We start from the raw sequence: 23,171 nt of genomic DNA, 5'->3' as shown, positions 1-23,171 counted from the left end.
TGCACCTGGGCATGAGAAGAAAGATCATGAGAGGCAAGTGTTTTGGGAGCAGGTAAATGAGTGTGTTAGTGGTTTTGATGCACGAGACTGGGTTATAGTGATGGGTGATTTGAAATCAAAGGTGAGTAATGTGGCAGTTGAGGGAATAATTGGTATACATGGGGTGTTCAGTGTTGTAAATGGAAATGGTGAAGAGCTTGTAGATTTATGTGCTGAAAAAGGACTGTTGATTAGGAATACCTGGTTTAAAAAGCGAGATATACATAAGTATACGTATGTAAGTAGGAGCGATGGCCAGAGAGCGTTATTGGATTACGTGTTAATTGACAGGCGCGCGAAAGAGAGACTTTTGGATGTTAATGTGCTGAGAGGTGCAACTGGAGGGATGTCTGATCATTATCTTGTGGAGGCTAAGGTGAAGATTTGTATGGGTTTTCAGAAAAGAAGAGTGAATGTTGGGGTGGAGAGGGTGGTGAGAGTAAGTGAGCTTTGGAAGGAGACTTGTGTGAGGAAGTACCAGGAGAGACTGAGTACAGAATGGAAAAAGGTGAGAACAATTGAAGTAAGGGGAGTGGGGGAGGAATGGGATGTCTTTAGGGAATCAGTGATGGATTGTGCAAAAGATGCTTGTGGCATGAGAAACGTCTGAGGTGGGTTTATTAGAAAGGGTAGTGAGTGGTGGCATGAAGAAGTAATATTATTAGTGAAAGAGAAGAGAGAGGCATTTGGACAATTTTTGCAGGGAAAAAATGCAATTGAGTGGGAGATGTATAAAAGAAAGAGACAGGAGGTCAAGAGAAAGGTGCAAGAGGTGAAAAAGAGGGCAAATGAGAGTTGGGGTGAGAGAGTATCATTAAATTTTAGGGAGAATAAAAAGATGTTCTGGAAGGAGGTAAATAAAGTGCGTAAGACAAGGGAGCAAATGGGAACTTCAGTGAAGGGCGCAAATGGAAACTTCAGTGAAGGGTGCAAATGGGGAGGTGATAACAAGTAGTGGTGATATGAGAAGGAGAGGGAGTGAGTATTTTGAAGGTTTGTTGAATGTGTTTGATGATAGAGTGGCAGATATAGGGTGTTTTGGTCAAGGTGGTGTGCAAAGTGAGAGGGTTAGGGAAAATGATTTAGTAAACAGAGAAGAGGTAGTAAAAGCTTTGCAGAAGATGAAAGCCGGCAAGGCAGCAGGTTTGGATGGTATTGCAGTGGAATCTATAAAAAAAGGGAGTGACTTTATTGTTGACTGGTTGGTAAGGTTATTTAATGTATGTATGACTCATGATGAGGTGCCTGAGGATTGACGGAATGCGTTCATAGTGCCATTGTACAAAGGCAAAGGGGATAAGAGTGAGTGCTCAAATTACAGAGGTATAAGTTTGTTGAGTATTCCTGGTAAATTATATGGGAGGGTATTGATTGAGAGGGTGAAAGCATGTACAGATCATCAGATTGGGGAAGAGCAGTGTGGTTTCAGAAGTGGTAGAGGATGTGTGGATCAGGTGTTTGCTTTGAAGAATGTATGTGAGAAATACATAGAAAAGCAAATGGATTTGTATGTAGCATTTATGGATCTGGAGAAGGCATATGATAGAGGTGATAGAGATGTTCTTTGGAAGGTATTAAGAATATATGGTGTGGGAGGCAAGTTGTTAGAAGCTGTGAAAAGTTTTTATCGAGGATGTAAGGCATGTGTACGTGTAGGAAGAGTGGAAAGTGATTGGTTCTCAGTGAATGTAGGTTTGCGGCAGGGGTGTGTGATGTCTCCATGGTTGTTTAATTTGTTTATGGATGGGGTTGTTAGGGAGGTGAATGCAAGAGTTTTGGAAAGAGGGGCAAGTATGAAGTCTGTTGTGGATGAGAGAGCTTGGGAAGTGAGTCAGTTGTTGTTCGCTGATGATACAGCGCTGGTGGCTGATTCATGTGAGAAACTGCAGAAGCTGGTGACTGAGTTTGGTAAAGTGTGTGAAAGAAGAAAGTTAAGAGTAAATGTGAATAAGAGCAAGGTTATTAGGTACAGTAGGGTTGAGGGTCAAGTCAATTGGGAGGTAAGTTTGAATGGAGAAAAACTGGAAGAAGTAAAGTGTTTTAGATATGTGGGAGTGGATCTGGCAGCGGATTGCACCATGGAAGCGGAAGTGAATCATAGGGTGGGGGAGGGGGCGAAAATCCTGGGAGCCTTGAAGAATATGTGGAAGTCGAGAACATTATCTCGGAAAGCAAAAATGGGTATGTTTGAAGGAATAGTGGTTCCAACAATGTTGTATGGTTGCGAGGCGTGGGCTATGGATAGAGTTGTGCGGAGGAGGGTGGATGTGCTGTAAATGAGATGTTTGAGGACAATGTGTGGTGTGAGGTGGTTTGATCGAGTAAGGAATATAAGGGTAAGAGAGATGTGTGGAAATAAAAAGAGCGTGGTTGAGAGAGCAGAAGAGGGTGTTTTGAAATGGTTTGGTCACATGGAGAGAATGAGTGTGGAAAGATTGACCAAGAGGATATATGTGTCGGAGGTGGAGGGAACGAGGAGAAGTGGGAGACCAAATTGGAGGTGGAAAGATGGAGTGAAAAAGATTTTGAGTGATCGGGTCCTGAACATGCAGGAGGGTGAAAGGCGGGCAAGGAATAGAGTGAATTGGATCGGTGTGGTATACCGGGGTTGACGTGCTGTCAGTGGATTGAATCAGGGCATGTGAAGCGTCTGGGGTAAACCATGGAAAGTTGTGTGGGGCCTGGATGTGGAAAGGGAGCTGTGGTTTCGGGCATTATCGCATGACAGCTAGAGACTGAGTGTGAACGAATGGGGTCTTTGTTGTCTTTTCCTAGCGCTACCTTTCACACATGAGGGGGGAGGGGGATGGTATTCCATGTGTGGCGAGGTGGCGATGGGAATGAATAAAGGCAGACAGTGTGAATTGTGTGCATGCGTATATATGTATGTGTCTGTGTGTATATATATATGTGTACATTGAGATGTATAGGTATGTATATTTGCGTGTGTGGACGTGTATATATATACATGTGTATGGGGGTGGGTTGAGCCATTTGTTTCGTCTGTTTCCTTGTGCTACCTCGCAAACGCGGGAGACCGACAAAGCAAAATAAATAGATATAAATATATATATATATATACACTAATAATGATAATGATAATATAATGTTATTGTTGAGAGCAGAAGAGGGTGTTTTGAAATGGTTTGGTCACATGGAGAGAATGAGTGAGGAAAGATTGACCAAGAGGATATATGTGTCAGACGTGGAGGGAACGAGAAGTGGGAGACTAAATTAGAGGCGGGAAGATGGAGTGGAAAAGATTTTGAGTGATTGGGGCCTGATCTTGCTGGAGGGTGAAAGGCGTGCAAGGAATAGAGTGAATTGGAACGATGTGGTATACCGGGGTCGACGTGCTGTCAATGGAATGAACCAGGGCATGTGAAGCGTCTGGGGTAAACCATGGAAAGTTGTGTGGAGCCTGGATGTGGAAAGGGAGCTGTGGTTTCGGTGCTTTATAACATGGCAGCTACAGACTGAGTATGAACGAATGTGGCCTTCGAGTCTTTTCCTAGCGCTACCTCGCACACATGCGGGGGAGAGCGTTGTTATATCATGTGTGGCAGGGTGGCGATGGGAATGAATAAAGGCAGACAGTATGAATCATGTACATGTGTATATATGTATATGTCTGTGTGTGTTTATACACGGATAGGTTGAGATGTATAGGTATGCATATGTGCGTGTGTGGACGTGTATGTATATACATGTGTATGTGGGTGGGTTGGGCTTTTCTTTCGTCTGTTTCCTTGCGCTACCTCGCTAACGCGGGAGACAGCAACAAAGTAAAATAGATAGAATAGACCACTCATTATGTAACTTTTTCGCATTATCATCTTAATATCCTCTCTGAAATCTTGTTTCTTTTTATTACAAAACCGAAATCTTTTATATTTGTCCCTTTTTCCAGCACTTTCTCTGTTGGGCCCTTATATGGTGTTGCTAATATATTTTCCTTGTTTCATAACTCATTGGCTCAGTTTTCTCAGATTTGTTCAGTGTTTCCATGTTTGCAAGTTAGCACCAGGAACACAAAGAAAAGACCTCATTTGCATGCATCCACTCTATCACTCTATAGCTCTCATGTGTAATGCACGAAAACCACAACTCCCTATCCACAACCAAATCCCACAGGCCTTTTTGTGGTTTACCCAAGATGCTTAATATGCTCTGGTTCATTCATCTATCTCTCTATATTTCTGATGCCAGTTCCCTTTGGGAATTTCCATAGTTCGGTGGCCATGGCAGAAGAATCTCCTTAACGTGTGAACTCCAGTGCCTCACCCATAACAAGCCACTGGTTAAGGGCAACTCCAGCACAGTGTTTTCATAGGCTCCTACCTAATGTTTGTGCCGACTGCTTCTACCTAATGCTCCAACCAATGACTTCTACCTAATGCTCCCACCTATTGTTCCTACCTACTACTTCTCCCTAATGTTTCTGCCTAGTGCCACTATTTCTATCCATTGCTCTTAACATTTTTCCAAAAAGCAGAGCTATGCTTACCACAGGAAAATCTAAAGTGATGAAGAGTGATCTGTGTGAGTATTATCAAGTGTTTTGTGTGAAAAGAAGAGATTGAATGTTTAATAGAATGTCAGCAGTCAGTGTGTGGGTGAGTGAGAAAGAAAAGACAACTACCTGGGTCAGAGGAGTACACAGCTGTCAATACCACTCCTGATACCCAGGTGGATAGTACCGGTAATATACCCCCCTGGTTAGGTGCTTACCAGCTTCTGCCTACAGCTACCAACAGCACATCACCCTCTGTATACCACATCTCTCCAATTTACTCTTTGCTGTGTATTCCTTTGACTTTTCTACATATTTAGGCTTTGACAGCTCAAAATCTTTTTAACTCCATCCTTCCATCAGCAATTTGGTCAACCCTTTCTCTTTGTCCCCCTCCACTTTGATACATTTTCTTTGTCAGCCCCTCCTCACTCATTCTCTTCTTACATCCAGACTATTTTAGTGCACCTTTAGGTAGTGCAGCTACCCTCTTAATGTTACATATCTCTCTTAAACTTTAACTACTTACTTAAGCCACCTCACACCACATATGGTCTTTAAACATTTCATTTCCAACACATCCACTCTTCTCTGCTTTTTTTCTTTTATAGCCCATGCCTTACATCCATAGAACATCATTGGCACCATTGTACCTTCAAACATACCCATTCTTGCCTTCCCTCTCTTTCGCATATTCGACACTGCTCCCAAAACATTTACCCCCTCAACTATTCTATGGCTCACTTCTGCTTCCATGGATCCATTTTCTGCTGTTCACTTTCAGGTATCTAAAACATGCTTCTTCTTCAAAATATTCTCCATTCAAACTCATGCCCCAAATAACCTGTCCCTCTGCCCTGCTAAACCTAATAGTCTTGGATTTATTCACATTTACTCTTAACTCCCTTCTTTCACATACACTCCCAGATTCCGACACCATTATCTGCAGTGTCTCACAAGAATCTGCCACCAGTGCTGTGTCATCAGCACACAACAAATAACTCACTTCCCAGGTCCCCCTCACCCTCCACAGACTGTATACTCATCCCTCTATCCAGGACCCGTGCATTTACCTTCCTCAACACCCCATCCTTAAACAAATTAAACTGCCATGATAATGATGATAGTGATTATTAACAATAAGTTGAAAATTATTTTTAGATGACATCAAGACTTGGCAAAAGTTATTAGAAATTAAATAATATGTTGCCATGCAGGGCTGGAGAATTCAACCTTGCTCTGAAAGGATATGATTATATTGTCATAGGTGTTCAAATGCTAATATATTACAACTTGAAAATCTTTCTGTATAATCTTCAAGTGCTTTACCTCTTTTCTTTCATACTTGATTGTCACTTCCTAGGTTAGCAAGGTAGCACCAGGAACAGATGAAGAAAGACCACATCCACACTCTGTGCTGTTACATATAATTTTTAGGAAAGAGTTGCTTACCTGAAATTTTATACACACTGAACAGAAACTAAAGAAAATCTATAGGTAAATGCTGTTTACAACAGTGGAGTGGTTGAACTAAGATTGAACTAAAAGTCACTCAAGTCCTGACAAATTCGTTAGTATTGACAAAGATAGGGGAAGGTTATAATTATATTAGTAAAGGGTTTACTGATTGTAATCCTCACTTAGTCACCATTTGTGTATCAAGATTTAGGAGGGGCCAGTGCAAACATTGTGGCAGCCAGTGAGATGTACAGATTGCTGATTGGTGGAAGAGTGGACTTGGACTGAGATGTAGGCAACAGCTACTGTACTGAGTGGTTGGCTAGCAAAGGGTGAGAGGTATATACCTCACCAGATGGAGTTAGAGGTGTCCAACCCTCAGGGATCTTACAGATTCTTGTAAAGACTACAGGACATTCACCAAAACTCACTTTTTTCTCTCTCTCTTCCAGTACACATCAGATTTGTTCTATGAAGGGCGACTTGTAGCAAGTGGAAAGCAGACCGCACATCCAAAGTTCCATCCCTTAACCTTTTTTACAGCCAGGGGAGAAGATTTTCAGGATCCTAATTCAACAGCTTTTCACAATAACTCTGAGGTAAGTGGTAAAAGTATAATAGCTGACAGGTAATCAAATTAAATCTAGTCCATGTTCATTTTTGTACAAAGAAGAATCACATTTGAAATATGTTTTGCCATCTCTATATATACCTGTTTATCATCTTTTAAGTCTGGCCTTATTTGTTCAGGGTGGATCTATATTTCTATCTATCTGTTTATATCTCTGATGCCTGTTCCCTCTGGGAACTCCCATAAGGGGTGGACACAGCAAAAGAATCTCCATAACTGGTGAACTCCAATTGGGCTTCTTAGCCTTTAGTGCCTTACCTTTAACAGGCCACTAGCAGGGGGAAACTCTAGCACTAGTTTCAAAGTATCCCACTTATGTTCCCATCTGCTAATATAAGCTAATGTGTCTGCCTTATGTTCCAGCTCACTTTTTCTAACTAATGCTCCCAGTTACTGTTTCTGCCTGTTACTTCTACCTAAAGTTTTATATTTAATGCTCCTGTCTATTGTTCCTACCTTCTACTTCTATCGATTGTTCTTACCATTTTGCCAAAAGGCAGGGCTAGTGCATAGCACTCACTGCTGAAACATCTACAGTTAGGAAGAATTAGTTATGTGAGTTAAGAGTTGTCAAGTGATATGTGCGACAAGGAGAGATTGTATGTTTGTGAACAAAATGCCTGCAGTCCATGTGTGGGTGAAGGAGAAAGAAAAGACAGCTACCTTGGTCAGAGGAGTTCAACTTGACAACCTTTGAAGGGCTGGCTCACTATCATTCCACACATTTTCAGTGCTCCCAGAACCTGTGTCGTACTCACTACTGCTTCCATGGTTCCATTAGCTGCCATGTCCACTTCCAGATGTCTAAAACACTTCACTTTCTCCCATTTTTTCCATTCAAACTCTCACCCCAGCTAACCTCTCCCTCAACCCTGCTAAACCTTATAACGTTGCTTTTATTTACATTTACTCTCAACCTCCACCTTTCATAAACCCTTCTAAACTCAGTTAACAACTTCTGCAGTTTTACACTTGAATCTGCCAACAGTGCTATATCATCAGCAAGCAACAACTGACTCACCTCTTATGCCCTGTCATACCCTACAAACTGCATATTCACCCCTCTCTCCACCAAATCCATAAGCAAGTTCAACAGCCATGGTGACATCACACACCCCTGTCTCAGACCAATCCTCTCCTCTCTTCCTGCTTGTACACATGCCTAACACCCTTGATATAAACTTCTTTTTGCTTTTAGCAGCTTTCTTCCTGCAACATGAGAAAAAAGTGGTGAAAGTAAGTGAGCGTGGAAAAGAGACTAGTGTTTAGAAATTTCAGGAGAGAATGAGACTAGAATGGTAAAAAGGTCAGAGGAAATTGAGTGTAGAATGGTAGAATGGTGAAAGTAAGTGAAGCAAGAAGAGCAGATGAAGAATGGGAGGTCTTTAGAAAAGTAGTGCTGGCATGTGCAGGAGATGCATGTGACATGCAAAAGACGGGAGGTGGGCAGATCAGAAAGTGTAGTGAGTGGTATATATATATATAATGATAATAATGATAATAATAATAATAATAATAATAATAATAAGGATAATATATATATATATATATATATATATATATATATATATATATATATATATATATATATATATATTTTTTTTTTTTTTTTTTTTTTTTTTTTTATACTTTGTCGCTGTCTCCCGCGTTTGCGAGGTAGCGCAAGGAAACAGACGAAAGAAATGGCCCAACCCCCCCCCCCATACACATGTACATACACACGTCCACACACGCAAATATACATACCTACACAGCTTTCCATGGTTTACCCCAGACGCTTCACATGCCTTGCTTCAATCCACTGACAGCACGTCAACCCCTGTATACCACATGACTCCAATTCACTCTATTTCTTGCCCTCCTTTCACCCTCCTGCATGTTCAGGCCCCGATCACACAAAATCTTTTTCACTCCATCTTTCCACCTCCAATTTGGTCTCCCTCTTCTCCTCGTTCCCTCCACCTCCGACACATATATCCTCTTGGTCAATCTCTCCTCACTCATTCTCTCCATGTGCCCAAACCATTTCAAAACACCCTCTTCTGCTCTCTCAACCACGCTCTTTTTATTTCCACACATCTCTCTTACCCTTACGTTACTTACTCGATCAAACCACCTCACACCACACATTGTCCTCAAACATCTCATTTCCAGCACATCCATCCTCCTGCGCACAACTCTATCCATAGCCCACGCCTCGCAACCATACAACATTGTTGGAACCACTATTCCTTCAAACATACCCATTTTTGCTTTCCGAGATAATGTTCTCGACTTCCACACATTCTTCAAGGCTCCCAGAATTTTCGCCCCCTCCCCCACCCTATGATCCACTTCCGCTTCCATGGTTCCATCCGCTGCCAGATCCACTCCCAGATATCTAAAACACTTCACTTCCTCCAGTTTTTCTCCGTTCAAACTCACCTCCCAATTGACTTGACCCTCAACCCTACTGTACCTAATAACCTTGATCTTATTCACATTTACTCTTAACGTTCTTCTTCCACACACTTTACCAAACTCAGTCACCAGCTTCTGCAGTTTCTCACATGAATCAGCCACCAGCGCTGTATCATCAGCGAACAACAACTGACTCGCTTCCCAAGCTCTCTCATCCCCAACAGACTTCATACTTGCCCCTCTTTCCAAAACTCTTGCATTTACCTCCCTAACAACCCCATCCATAAACAAATTAAACAACCATGGAGACATCACACACCCCTGCCGCAAACCTACATTCACTGAGAACCAATCACTTTCCTCTCTTCCTACACGTACACATGCCTTACATCCTCGATAAAAGTTTTTCACTGCTTCTAACAACTTTCCTCCCACCCCATATATTCTTAATACCTTCCACAGAGCATCTCTATCAACTCTATCATATGCCTTCTCCAGATCCATAAATGCTACATACAAATCCATTTGCTTTTCTAAGTATTTCTCACATACATTCTTCAAAGCAAACACCTGATCCACACACCCTCTACCACTTCTGAAACCACACTGCTCTTCCCCAATCTGATGCTCTGTACATGCCTTCACCCTCTCAATCAATACCCTCCCATATAATTTACCAGGAATACTCAACAAACTTTTTTTTTTTTTTTCATACTATTCGCCATTTCCCGCGATAGCGAGGTAGCGTTAAGAACAGAGGACTGGGCCTTTGAGGGAATATCCTCACCTGGCCCCCTTCTCTGTTCCTTCTTTTGGAAAATTAAAATTTGAGCACTCACTCTTATCCCCTTTGCCTTTGTACAATGGCACTATGCACGCATTCCGCCAATCCTCAGGCACCTCACCATGAGTCATACATACATTAAATAACCTTACCAACCAGTCAACAATACAGTCACCCCCTTTTTTAATAAATTCCACTGCAATACCATCCAAACCTGCTGCCTTGCCGGCTTTCATCTTCCGCAAAGCTTTCACTACCTCTTCTCTGTTTACCAAATCATTTTCCCTAACCCTCTCACTTTGCACACCACCTCGACCAAAACACCCTATATCTGCCACTCTATCATCAAACACATTCAACAAACCTTCAAAATACTCACGCCATCTCCTTCTCACATCACCACTACTTGTTATCACCTCCCCATTTGCGCCCTTCACTGAAGTTCCCATTTGCTCCCTTGTCTTACGCACTTTATTTACCTCCTTCCAGAACATCTTTTTATTCTCCCTAAAATTTAATGATACTCTCTCACCCCAACTCTCATTTGCCCTTTTTTTCACCTCTTGCACCTTTCTCTTGACCTCCTGTCTCTTTCTTTTATACATCTCCCACTCAATTGCATTTTTTCCCTGCAAAAATCGTCCAAATGCCTCTCTCTTCTCTTTCACTAATACTCTTACTTCTTCATCCCACCACTCACTACCCTTTCTAATCAACCCACCTCCCACTCTTCTCATGCCACAAGCATCTTTTGCGCAATCCATCACTGATTCCCTAAATACATCCCATTCCTCCCCCACTCCCCTTGCTTCCATTGTTCTCACCTTTTTACATTCTGTACTCAGTCTCTCCTTGTACTTCCTCACACAGGTCTCCTTCTCAAGCTCACTTACTCTCACCACCCTCTTCACCCCAACATTCACTCTTCTTTTCTGAAAACCCATACAAATCTTCACCTTAGCCTCCACAAGATAATGATCAGACATCCCTCCAGTTGCACCTCTCAGCACATTAACATCCAAAAGTCTCTCTTTCGCACGCCTGTCAATTAACACGTAATCCAATAACGCTCTCTGGCCATCGCTCCTACTTACATAAGTATACTTATGTATATCTCGCTTTTTAAACCAGGTATTCCCAATCATCAGTCCTTTTTCAGCACATAAATCTACAAGCTCTTCACCATTTCCATTTACAACACTGAACACCCCATGTATACCAATTATTCCCTCAACTGCCACATTACTCACCTTTGCATTCAAATCACCCATCACTATAACCCAGTCTCGTGCATCAAAACCACTAACACACTCTTTCAGCTGCTCCCAAAACACTTGCCTCTCTTGATCTTTCTTCTCATGCCCAGGTGCATATGCACCAATAATCACCCACCTCTCTCCATCAACTTTCAGTTTTACCCATATTAATTGAGAATTTACTTTCTTACACTCTATCACATACTCCCACAACTCCTGTTTCAGGAGTATTGCTACTCCTTCCCTTGCTCTTGTCCTCTCACTAACCCCTGACTTTACTCCCCAGACATTTCCAAACCACTCTTCCACTTTACCCTTGAGCTTCGTTTCACTCAGAGCCAAAACATCCAGGTTCCTTTCCTCAAACATACTACCTATCTCTCCTTTTTTCACATCTTGGTTACATCCACACACATTTAGGCACCCCACTCTGAGCCTTCGAGGAGGATGAGCACTCCCCGCGTGACTCCTTCTGTTTCCCATTTTAGAAAGATAATACAAGGAGGGAGGATTTCTGGCCCCCCGCTCCCGTCCCCTCTAGTCGCTTTCTACGACATGCGAGGAATACGTGGGAAGTATTCTTTCACCCCTATCCCCAGGGATAATATACATATATACATATACACATACACACACATACACATACATACGCACATATACACACACTCACACATACATATATATACATATGAAAAATGTAAGAAACAATTTAGAAAACTGAAACCTCTAGCTTGAAATGAATGAAAAAAAAAAAAGATATATATATATATATATTTTTTTTTTTTTTTTTTTTTTTTATACTTTGTCGCTGTCTCCCGCGTTTGCGAGGTAGCGCGAGGAAACAGACGAAAGAAATGGCCCAACCCCCATACACACGTACATACGTCCACACACGCAAATATACATACCTACACAGCTTTCCATGGTTTACCCCAGACGCTTCACATGCCTTGATTCAATCCACTGACAGCACGTCAACCCCTGTATACCACATCGCTCCAATTCACTCTATTCCTTGCCCTCCTTTCACCCTCCTGCATGTTCAGGCCCCGATCACACAAAATCTTTTTCACTCCATCTTTCCACCTCCAATTTGGTCTCCCTCTTCTCCTCGTTCCCTCCACCTCCGACACATATATCCTCTTGGTCAATCTTTCCTCACTCATTCTCTCCATGTGCCCAAACCATTTCAAAACACCCTCTTCTGCTCTCTCAACCACGCTCTTTTTATTTCCACACATCTCTCTTACCCTTACGTTACTTACTCGATCAAACCACCTCACACCACACATTGTCCTCAAACATCTCATTTCCAGCACATCCATCCTCCTGCGCACAACTCTATCCATAGCCCACGCCTCGCAACCATACAACATTGTTGGAACCACTATTCCTTCAAACATACCCATTTTTGCTTTCCGAGATAATGTTCTCGACTTCCACACATTTTTCAAGGCTCCCAAAATTTTCGCCCCCTCCCCCACCCTATGATCCACTTCCGCTTCCATGGTTCCATCCGCTGACAGATCCACTCCCAGATATCTAAAACACTTCACTTCCTCCAGTTTTTCTCCATTCAAACTCACCTCCCAATTGACTTGACCCTCAACCCTACTGTACCTAATAACCTTGCTCTTATTCACATTTACTCTTAACTTTCTTCTTCCACACACTTTACCAAACTCAGTCACCAGCTTCTGCAGTTTCTCACATGAATCAGCCACCAGCGCTGTATCATCAGCGAACAACAACTGACTCACTTCCCAAGCTCTCTCATCCCCAACAGACTTCATACTTGCCCCTCTTTCCAGGACTCTTGCATTTACCTCCCTAACAACCCCATCCATAAACAAATTAAACAACCATGGAGACATCACACACCCCTGCCGCAAACCTACATTCACTGAGAACCAATCACTTTCCTCTCTTCCTGCACGTACACATGCCTTACATCCTCGATAAAAACTTTTCACTGCTTCTAACAACTTGCCTCCCACACCATATATTCTTAATACCTTCCACAGAGCATCTCTATCAACTCTATCATATGCCTTCTCCAGATCCATAAATGCTACATACAAATCCATTTGCTTTTCTAAGTATTTCTCACATACATTCTTCAAAGCAAACACCTGATCCACACATCCTCTACCACTTCTGAAACCGCACTGCTCTTCCCCAATCTGATGCTCTGTACATGCCTTCACCCTCTCAATCAATACCCTCCCATATAGTTTACCAGGAATACTCAACAAACTTATACCTCTGTAATTTGAGCACTCACTCTTATCCCCTTTGCCTTTGTACAATGGCACTATGCACGCATTCCGCCAATCCTCAGGCACCTCACCATGAGTCATACATACATTAAATAACCTTACCAACCAGTCAACAATACAGTCACCCCCTTTTTTAATAAATTCTACTGCAATACCATCCAAACCTGCTGCCTTGCCGGCTTTCATCTTCCGCAAAGCTTTTACTACCTCTTCTCTGTTTACCAAATCATTTTCCCTAACCCTCTCACTTTGCACACCACCTCGACCAAAACACCCTATATCTGCCACTCTGTCATCAGACACATTCAACAAACCTTCAAAATACTCATTCCATCTCCTTCTCACATCACCACTACTTGTTATCACCTCCCCATTTACGCCCTTCACTGAAGTTCCCATTTGCTCCCTTGTCTTACGCACCCTATTTACCTCCTTCCAGAACATCTTTTTATTCTCCCTAAAATTTACTGATAGTCTCTCACCCCAACTCTCATTTGCCCTTTTTTTCACCTCTTGCACCTTTCTCTTGACCTCCTGTCTCTTTCTTTTATACTTCTCCCACTCAATTGCATTTTTTCCCTGCAAAAATCGTCCAAATGCCTCTCTCTTCTCTTTCACTAATACTCTTACTTCTTCATCCCACCACTCACTACCCTTTCTAAACAGCCCACCTCCCACTCTTCTCATGCCACAAGCATCTTTTGCGCAATCCATCACTGATTCCCTAAATACATCCCATTCCTCCCCCACTCCCCTTACTTCCATTGTTCTCACCTTTTTCCATTCTGTACACAGTCTCTCCTGGTACTTCCCCACACAGGTCTCCTTCCCAAGCTCACTTACTCTCACCACCTTCTTCACCCCAACATTCACTCCTCTTTTCTGAAAACCCATACTAATCTTCACCTTAGCCTCCACAAGATAATGATCAGACATCCCTCCAGTTTGCACCTCTCAGCACATTAACATCCAAAAGTCTCTCTTTCGCACGCCTGTCAATTAACACGTAATCCAATAACGCTCTCTGGCCATCTCTCCTGCTTACATAAGTATACTTATGTATATCTCGCTTTTTAAACCAGGTATTCCCAATCATCAGTCCTTTTTCAGCACATAAATCTACAAGCTCTTCACCATTTCCATTTACAACACTGAACACCCCATGCATACCAATTATTCCCTCAACTGCCACATTACTCACCTTTGCATTCAAATCACCCATCACTATAACCCGGTTTCGTGCATCAAAACCGCTAACACACTCATTCAGCTGCTCCCAAAACACTTGCCTCTCATGATCTTTCTTCTCATGCCCAGGTGCATATGCACCAATAATCACCCACCTCTCTCCATCAACTTTCAATTTTACCCATATTAATCGAGAATTTACTTTCTTACATTCTATCACATACTCCCACAACTCCTGTTTCAGGAGTATTGCTACTCCTTCCCTTGCTCTTGTCCTCTCACTAACCCCTGACTTCACTCCCCAGACATTTCCAAACCACTCTTCCCCTTTACCCTTGAGCTTCGTTTCACTCAGAGCCAAAACATCCAGGTTCCTTTCCTCAAACATACTACCTATCTCTCCTTTTTTCACATCTTGGTTACATCCACACACATTTAGGCACCCCACTCTGAGCCTTCGAGGAGGATGAGCACTCCCCGCGTGACTCCTTCTTCTGTTTCCCATTTTAGAAAGTTAATACAAGGAGGGGAGGATTTCCGGCCCCCCGCTCCCGTCCCCTCTAGTCGCTTTCTACGACACGCGAGGAATACTGGGAAGTATTCTTTCACCCCTATCCCCAGGATAATATAATATATATATATATACACATACACAAACATAACATACCAATAAAAAATACATAATAATAATACATATAAAAATGTAAACATTAAAAATAATATAATATATAATAATATAATATATATATATATATATATATATTATATTTTTTTTTTTTTTTTTTTTTACTTTGTCGCTGTCTCCCGCGTTTGCGAGGTAGCGCAAGGAAACAGACGAAAGAAATGGCCCAACCCCCCCCATACACATGTATATACATACGTCCACACACGCAAATATACATACCTACACAGCTTTCCATGGTTTACCCCAGACGCTTCACATGCCTTGATTCAATCCACTGACAGCACGTCAACCCCGGTATACCACATCGCTCCAATTCACTCTATTCCTTGCCCTCCTTTCACCCTCCTGCATGTTCAGGCCCCGATCACACAAAATCTTTTTCACTCCATCTTTCCACCTCCAATTTGGTCTCCCTCTTCTCCTCGTTCCCTCCACCTCCGACACATATATCCTCTTGGTCAATCTTTCCTCACTCATTCTCTCCATGTGCCCAAACAATTTCAAAACACCCACTTCTGCTCTCTCAACCACGCTCTTTTTATTTCCACACATCTCTCTTACCCTTATGTTACTTACTCGTTCAAACCATCTCACACCACACATTGTCCTCAAACATTTCATTTCCAGCACATCCATCCTCCTGCGCACAACTCTATCCATAGCCCACGCCTCGCAACCATACAACATTGTTGGAACCACTATTCCTTCAAATACACCCATTTTTGCTTTCCGAGATAATGTTCTCGAATTCCACACATTCTTCAAGGCTCCCAAATTTTCGCCCCTCCCCCACCCTATGATCCACTTCCGCTTCCATGGTTCCATCCGCTGCCAGATCCACTCCCAGATATCTAAAACACTTCACTTCCTCCAGTTTTTCTCCATTCAAACTCACCTCCCAATTGACTTGACCCTCAACCCTACTGTACCTAATAACCTTGCTCTTATTCACATTTACTCTTAACTTTCTTCTTCCACACACTTTACCAAACTCAGTCACCAGCTTCTGCAGTTTCTCACATGAATCAGCCACCAGCGCTGTATCATCAGCGAACAACAACTGACTCACTTCCCAAGCTCTCTCATCCCCAACAGACTTCATACTTGCCCCTCTTTCCAAAACTCTTGCATTTACCTCCCTAACAACCCCATCCATAAACAAATTAAACAACCATGGAGACATCACACACCCCTGCCGCAAACCTACATTCACTGAGAACCAATCACTTTCCTCTCTTCCTACACGTACACATGCCTTACATCCTCGATAAAAACTTTTCACTGCTTCTAACAACTTTCCTCCCACACCATATATTCTTAATACCTTCCACAGAGCATCTCTATCAACTCTATCATATGCCTTCTCCAGATCCATAAATGCTACATACAAATCCATTTGCTTTTCTAAGTATTTCTCACATACATTCTTCAAAGCAAACACCTGATCCACACATCCTCTACCACTTCTGAAACCACACTGCTCTTCCCCAATCTGATGCTCTGTACATGCCTTCACCCTCTCAATCAATACCCTCCCATATAATTTACCAGAATACTCAACAAACTTATACCTCTGTAATTTGAGCACTCACTCTTATCCCCTTTGCCTTTGTACAATGGCACTATGCACGCATTCCGCCAATCCTCAGCACCTCACCATGAGTCATACATACATTAAATAACCTTACCAACCAGTCAACAATACAGTCACCCCCTTTTTTAATAAATTCCACTGCAATACCATCCAAACCTGCTGCCTTGCCGGCTTTCATCTTCCGCAAAGCTTTCACTACCTCTTCTCTGTTTACCAAATCATTTTCCCTAACCCTCTCACTTTGCACACCACCTCGACCAAAACACCCTATATCTGCCACTCTATCATCAAACACATTCAACAAACCTTCAAAATACTCACTCCATCTCCTTCTCACATCACCACTACTTGTTATCACCTCCCCATTTGCGCCCTTCACTGAAGTTCCCATTTGCTCCCTTGTCTTACGCACTTTATTTACCTCCTTCCAGAACATCTTTTTATTCTCCTAAAATTTAATGATACTCTCTCACCCCAACTCTCATTTGCCCTTTTTTTCACCTCTTGCACCTTTCTCTTGACCTCCTGTCTCTTTCTTTTATACATCTCCCACTCAATTGCATTTTTTCCCTGCAAAAATCGTCCAAATGCCTCTCTCTTCTCTTCACTAATACTCTTACTTCTTCATCCCACCACTCACTACCCTTTCTAATCAACCCACCTCCCACTCTTCTCATGCCACAAGCATCTTTTGCGCAATCCATCACTGATTCCCTAAATACATCCCATTCCTCCCCCACTCCCCTTCTTCCATTGTTCTCACCTTTTTCCATTCTGTACTCAGTCTCTCCTGGTACTTCCTCACACAGGTCTCCTTCTCAAGCTCACTTACTCTCACCACCCTCTTCACCCCAACATTCACTCTTCTTTTCTGAAAACCCATACAAATCTTCACCTTAGCCTCCACAAGATAATGATCAGACATCCCTCCAGTTGCACCTCTCAGCACATTAACATCCAAAAGTCTCTCTTTCGCACGCCTGTCAATTAACACGTAATCCAATAACGCTCTCTGGCCATCTCTCCTACTTACATAAGTATACTTATGTATATCTCGCTTTTTAAACCAGGTATTCCCAATCATCAGTCCTTTTTCAGCACATAAATCTACAAGCTCTTCACCATTTCCATTTACAACACTGAACACCCCATGTATACCAATTATTCCCTCAACTGCCACATTACTCACCTTTGCATTCAAATCACCCATCACTATAACCCGGTCTCGTGCATCAAAACCACTAACACACTCTTCAGCTGCTCCCAAAACACTTGCCTCTCATTGATCTTTCTTCTCATGCCCAGGTGCATATGCACCAATAATCACCCACCTCTCTCCATCAACTTTCAGTTTTACCCATATTAATCGAGAATTTACTTTCTTACACTCTATCACATACTCCCACAACTCCTGTTTCAGGAGTATTGCTACTCCTTCCCTTGCTCTTGTCCTCTCACTAACCCCTGACTTTACTCCCCAGACATTTCCAAACCACTCTTCCACTTTACCCTTGAGCTTCGTTTCACTCAGAGCCAAAACATCCAGGTTCCTTTCCTCAAACATACTACCTATCTCTCCTTTTTTCACATCTTGGTTACATCCACACATTTAGGCACCCCACTCTGAGCCTTCGAGGAGGATGAGCACTCCCCGCGTGACTCCTCTTCTGTTTCCCATTTTAGAAAGTAATACAAGGAGGGAGGATTTCTGGCCCCCCGCTCCCGTCCCCTCTAGTCGCTTTCTACGACATGCGAGGAATACGTGGGAAGTATTCTTTCACCCCTATCCCCAGGATAATATACATTATTATACATATACACATACACACACATACACATACATACGCACATATACACACACTCACAACATAATATATATAATATAAAAAATGTAAAGAAACAATTTAAAAACTGAAACCTTAGTATATATATATTTTTTTTTTTTTTTTTTTTTTATACTTTGTCGCTGTCTCCCGCGTTTGCGAGGTAGCGCAGGAAACAGACGAAAGAAATGGCCCAACCCCCCATACACATGTACATACGTCCACACACGCAAATATACATACCTACACAGCTTTCCATGGTTTACCCCAGACGCTTCACATGCCTTGATTCAATCCACTGACAGCACGTCAACCCCTGTATACCACATCGCTCCAATTCACTCTATTCCTTGCCCTCCTTTCACCCTCCTGCATGTTCAGGCCCCGATCACACAAAATCTTTTTCACTCCATCTTTCCACCTCCAATTTGGTCTCCCTCTTCTCCTCGTTCCCTCCACCTCCGACACATATATCCTCTTGGTCAATCTTTCCTCACTCATTCTCTCCATGTGCCCAAACCATTTCAAAACACCCTCTTCTGCTCTCTCAACCACGCTCTTTTTATTTCCACACATCTCTCTTACCCTTACGTTACTTACTCGATCAAACCACCTCACACCACACATTGTCCTCAAACATCTCATTTCCAGCACATCCATCCTCCTGCGCACAACTCTATCCATAGCCCACGCCTCGCAACCATACAACATTGTTGGAACCACTATTCCTTCAAACATACCCATTTTTGCTTTCCGAGATAATGTTCTCGACTTCCACACATTTTTCAAGGCTCCCAAAATTTTCGCCCCCTCCCCCACCCTATGATCCACTTCCGCTTCCATGGTTCCATCCGCTGACAGATCCACTCCCAGATATCTAAAACACTTCACTTCCTCCAGTTTTTCTCCATTCAAACTCACCTCCCAATTGACTTGACCCTCAACCCTACTGTACCTAATAACCTTGCTCTTATTCACATTTACTCTTAACTTTCTTCTTCCACACACTTTACCAAACTCAGTCACCAGCTTCTGCAGTTTCTCACATGAATCAGCCACCAGCGCTGTATCATCAGCGAACAACAACTGACTCACTTCCCAAGCTCTCTCATCCCCAACAGACTTCATACTTGCCCCTCTTTCCAGGACTCTTGCATTTACCTCCCTAACAACCCCATCCATAAACAAATTAAACAACCATGGAGACATCACACACCCCTGCCGCAAACCTACATTCACTGAGAACCAATCACTTTCCTCTCTTCCTACACGTACACATGCCTTACATCCTCGATAAAAACTTTTCACTGCTTCTAACAACTTGCCTCCCACACCATATATTCTTAATACCTTCCACAGAGCATCTCTATCAACTCTATCATATGCCTTCTCCAGATCCATAAATGCTACATACAAATCCATTTGCTTTTCTAAGTATTTCTCACATACATTCTTCAAAGCAAACACCTGATCCACACATCCTCTACCACTTCTGAAACCGCACTGCTCTTCCCCAATCTGATGCTCTGTACATGCCTTCACCCTCTCAATCAATACCCTCCCATATAATTTACCAGGAATACTCAACAAACTTATACCTCTGTAATTTGAGCACTCACTCTTATCCCCTTTGCCTTTGTACAATGGCACTATGCACGCATTCCGCCAATCCTCAGGCACCTCACCATGAGTCATACATACATTAAATAACCTTACCAACCAGTCAACAATACAGTCACCCCCTTTTTTAATAAATTCCACTGCAATACCATCCAAACCTGCTGCCTTGCCGGCTTTCATCTTCCGCAAAGCTTTTACTACCTCTTCTCTGTTTACCAAATCATTTTCCCTAACCCTCTCACTTTGCACACCACCTCGACCAAAACACCCTATATCTGCCACTCTGTCATCAGACACATTCAACAAACCTTCAAAATACTCATTCCATCTCCTTCTCACATCACCACTACTTGTTATCACCTCCCCATTTACGCCCTTCACTGAAGTTCCCATTTGCTCCCTTGTCTTACGCACCCTATTTACCTCCTTCCAGAACATCTTTTTATTCTCCCTAAAATTTACTGATAGTCTCTCACCCCAACTCTCATTTGCCCTTTTTTTCACCTCTTGCACCTTTCTCTTGACCTCCTGTCTCTTTCTTTTATACTTCTCCCACTCAATTGCATTTTTTCCCTGCAAAAATCGTCCAAATGCCTCTCTCTTCTCTTTCACTAATACTCTTACTTCTTCATCCCACCACTCACTACCCTTTCTAAACAGCCCACCTCCCACTCTTCTCATGCCACAAGCATCTTTTGCGCAATCCATCACTGATTCCCTAAATACATCCCATTCCTCCCCCACTCCCCTTACTTCCATTGTTCTCACCTTTTTCCATTCTGTACACAGTCTCTCCTGGTACTTCCCCACACAGGTCTCCTTCCCAAGCTCACTTACTCTCACCACCTTCTTCACCCCAACATTCACTCCTCTTTTCTGAAAACCCATACTAATCTTCACCTTAGCCTCCACAAGATAATGATCAGACATCCCTCCAGTTGCACCTCTCAGCACATTAACATCCAAAAGTCTCTCTTTCGCACGCCTGTCAATTAACACGTAATCCAATAACGCTCTCTGGCCATCTCTCCTACTTACATAAGTATACTTATGTATATCTCGCTTTTTAAACCAGGTATTCCCAATCATCAGTCCTTTTTCAGCACATAAATCTACAAGCTCTTCACCATTTCCATTTACAACACTGAACACCCCATGCATACCAATTATTCCCTCAACTGCCACATTACTCACCTTTGCATTCAAATCACCCATCACTATAACCCGGTCTCGTGCATCAAAACCGCTAACACACTCATTCAGCTGCTCCCAAAACACTTGCCTCTCATGATCTTTCTTCTCATGCCCAGGTGCATATGCACCAATAATCACCCACCTCTCTCCATCAACTTTCAATTTTACCCATATTAATCGAGAATTTACTTTCTTACATTCTATCACATACTCCCACAACTCCTGTTTCAGGAGTATTGCTACTCCTTCCCTTGCTCTTGTCCTCTCACTAACCCCTGACTTCACTCCCCAGACATTTCCAAACCACTCTTCCCCTTTACCCTTGAGCTTCGTTTCACTCAGAGCCAAAACATCCAGGTTCCTTTCCTCAAACATACTACCTATCTCTCCTTTTTTCACATCTTGGTTACATCCACACACATTTAGGCACCCCACTCTGAGCCTTCGAGGAGGATGATCACTCCCCGCGTGACTCCTTCTTCTGTTTCCCATTTTAGAAAGTTAATACAAGGAGGGGAGGATTTCCGGCCCCCCGCTCCCGTCCCCTCTAGTCGCTTTCTACGACACGCGAGGAATACGTGGGAAGTATTCTTTCACCCCTATCCCCAGGGATAATATACATATATATATACATACACACACACACACACATACACACACACACGCACATACACACACACACACACACATACATATATATACATATGAAAAATGTAAGAAACAATTTAGAAAACAAACTTTTAGCTTAAAATGAATGAAAAAATGAATGTCACATAATGGTTCAACCTCTGGCTATGGAAAAGGAAATGTACAATTTATTCACACAATATATATATATATATTCACATATATATATATATATATTTTATTTTTTATTTATCATACTTAACTGCTGTCTCCCGCATTAGCGAGGTAGCGCAAGGAAACAGACAAGGAATGGTCCTACCCACTCACATACACATGTATATAAACAAACACTCACACCTGCACATAAACATACATATATATACATATCTTTTCTTTCTTTCAAGCCATTCACCACTTCCCACATTAGCAAGGTGGCGCCAAGAACAGACGACCGGGCATTCTAAATTGCCTTGTACGTTAATTTTTTAGCGTTGTGTATATGTGTGAGTCAGCATGCATATTGACTACCTACATACTGCATATAATTTTTTCTCTAATAAGTGCTTTTGTACTATTAATCACATAGATGAAATATGAAACTACTACAGGTTTTATGTGTTCACTATATCTTTGAGAAAAATGAATATACCTTTGTTTTTTCATGTATCTCAGTATTATATTAGGGTTCTATAAACTACATACTTCCTATTCTACGAATCCCTTCTGTCTTTATGAAACTCCTGCATCATTCCACCAGGTGGAATCAAAGATCTTACATGATAATGATGTTGTGTCTGTATCTCTGTGGGGAGACTGAAGGGCAACTGAGCTTTAAATGTTCAAGTGTTCATTGTGATAGGTGCATCATGAGTATGAAGAGCCTTGGGATGTTGAAATGGTGTTTGTAGTAATGTAAGGATGGGTGATGTCCAGAATGTAAATTGGAAAGTGTGACACGTGTTTGTCTGGAGAAAGTGGTTTCGTATGAGTGTATGTCTAGTGGGATGGAGTTTAAGGATGCGTTGGGAGGGAGCTTATTTTGTACTTGTTGGGTCATTTAAGTACATATGTGTTTTGTTA

The 23,171-nt window shown here is 42.3% G+C and overlaps 1 protein-coding gene across 1 annotated transcript in view; it reads left to right on the top strand.

Moving 5' to 3' along the window:
* Positions 1-23,171, top strand: part of Helz (Helicase with zinc finger) — a 292,336-nt gene that overhangs the window by 178,801 nt on the left and 90,364 nt on the right. Inside the window, exon 10 of the mRNA XM_071662257.1 lies at positions 6,463-6,638. Within this exon, the coding sequence (XP_071518358.1) occupies positions 6,463-6,638 (176 nt within the window). The remainder of the gene's footprint in view (positions 1-6,462; positions 6,639-23,171) is intronic.

This window comes from Panulirus ornatus, chromosome 6 (assembly GCF_036320965.1).
Source record: "Panulirus ornatus isolate Po-2019 chromosome 6, ASM3632096v1, whole genome shotgun sequence".
In the NCBI taxonomy this organism is placed as follows: domain Eukaryota; kingdom Metazoa; phylum Arthropoda; class Malacostraca; order Decapoda; family Palinuridae; genus Panulirus; species Panulirus ornatus.
The sequence above is the reverse complement of the archived record's forward strand: the minus strand, read 5'-3'. Positions and strand labels throughout refer to the sequence as shown.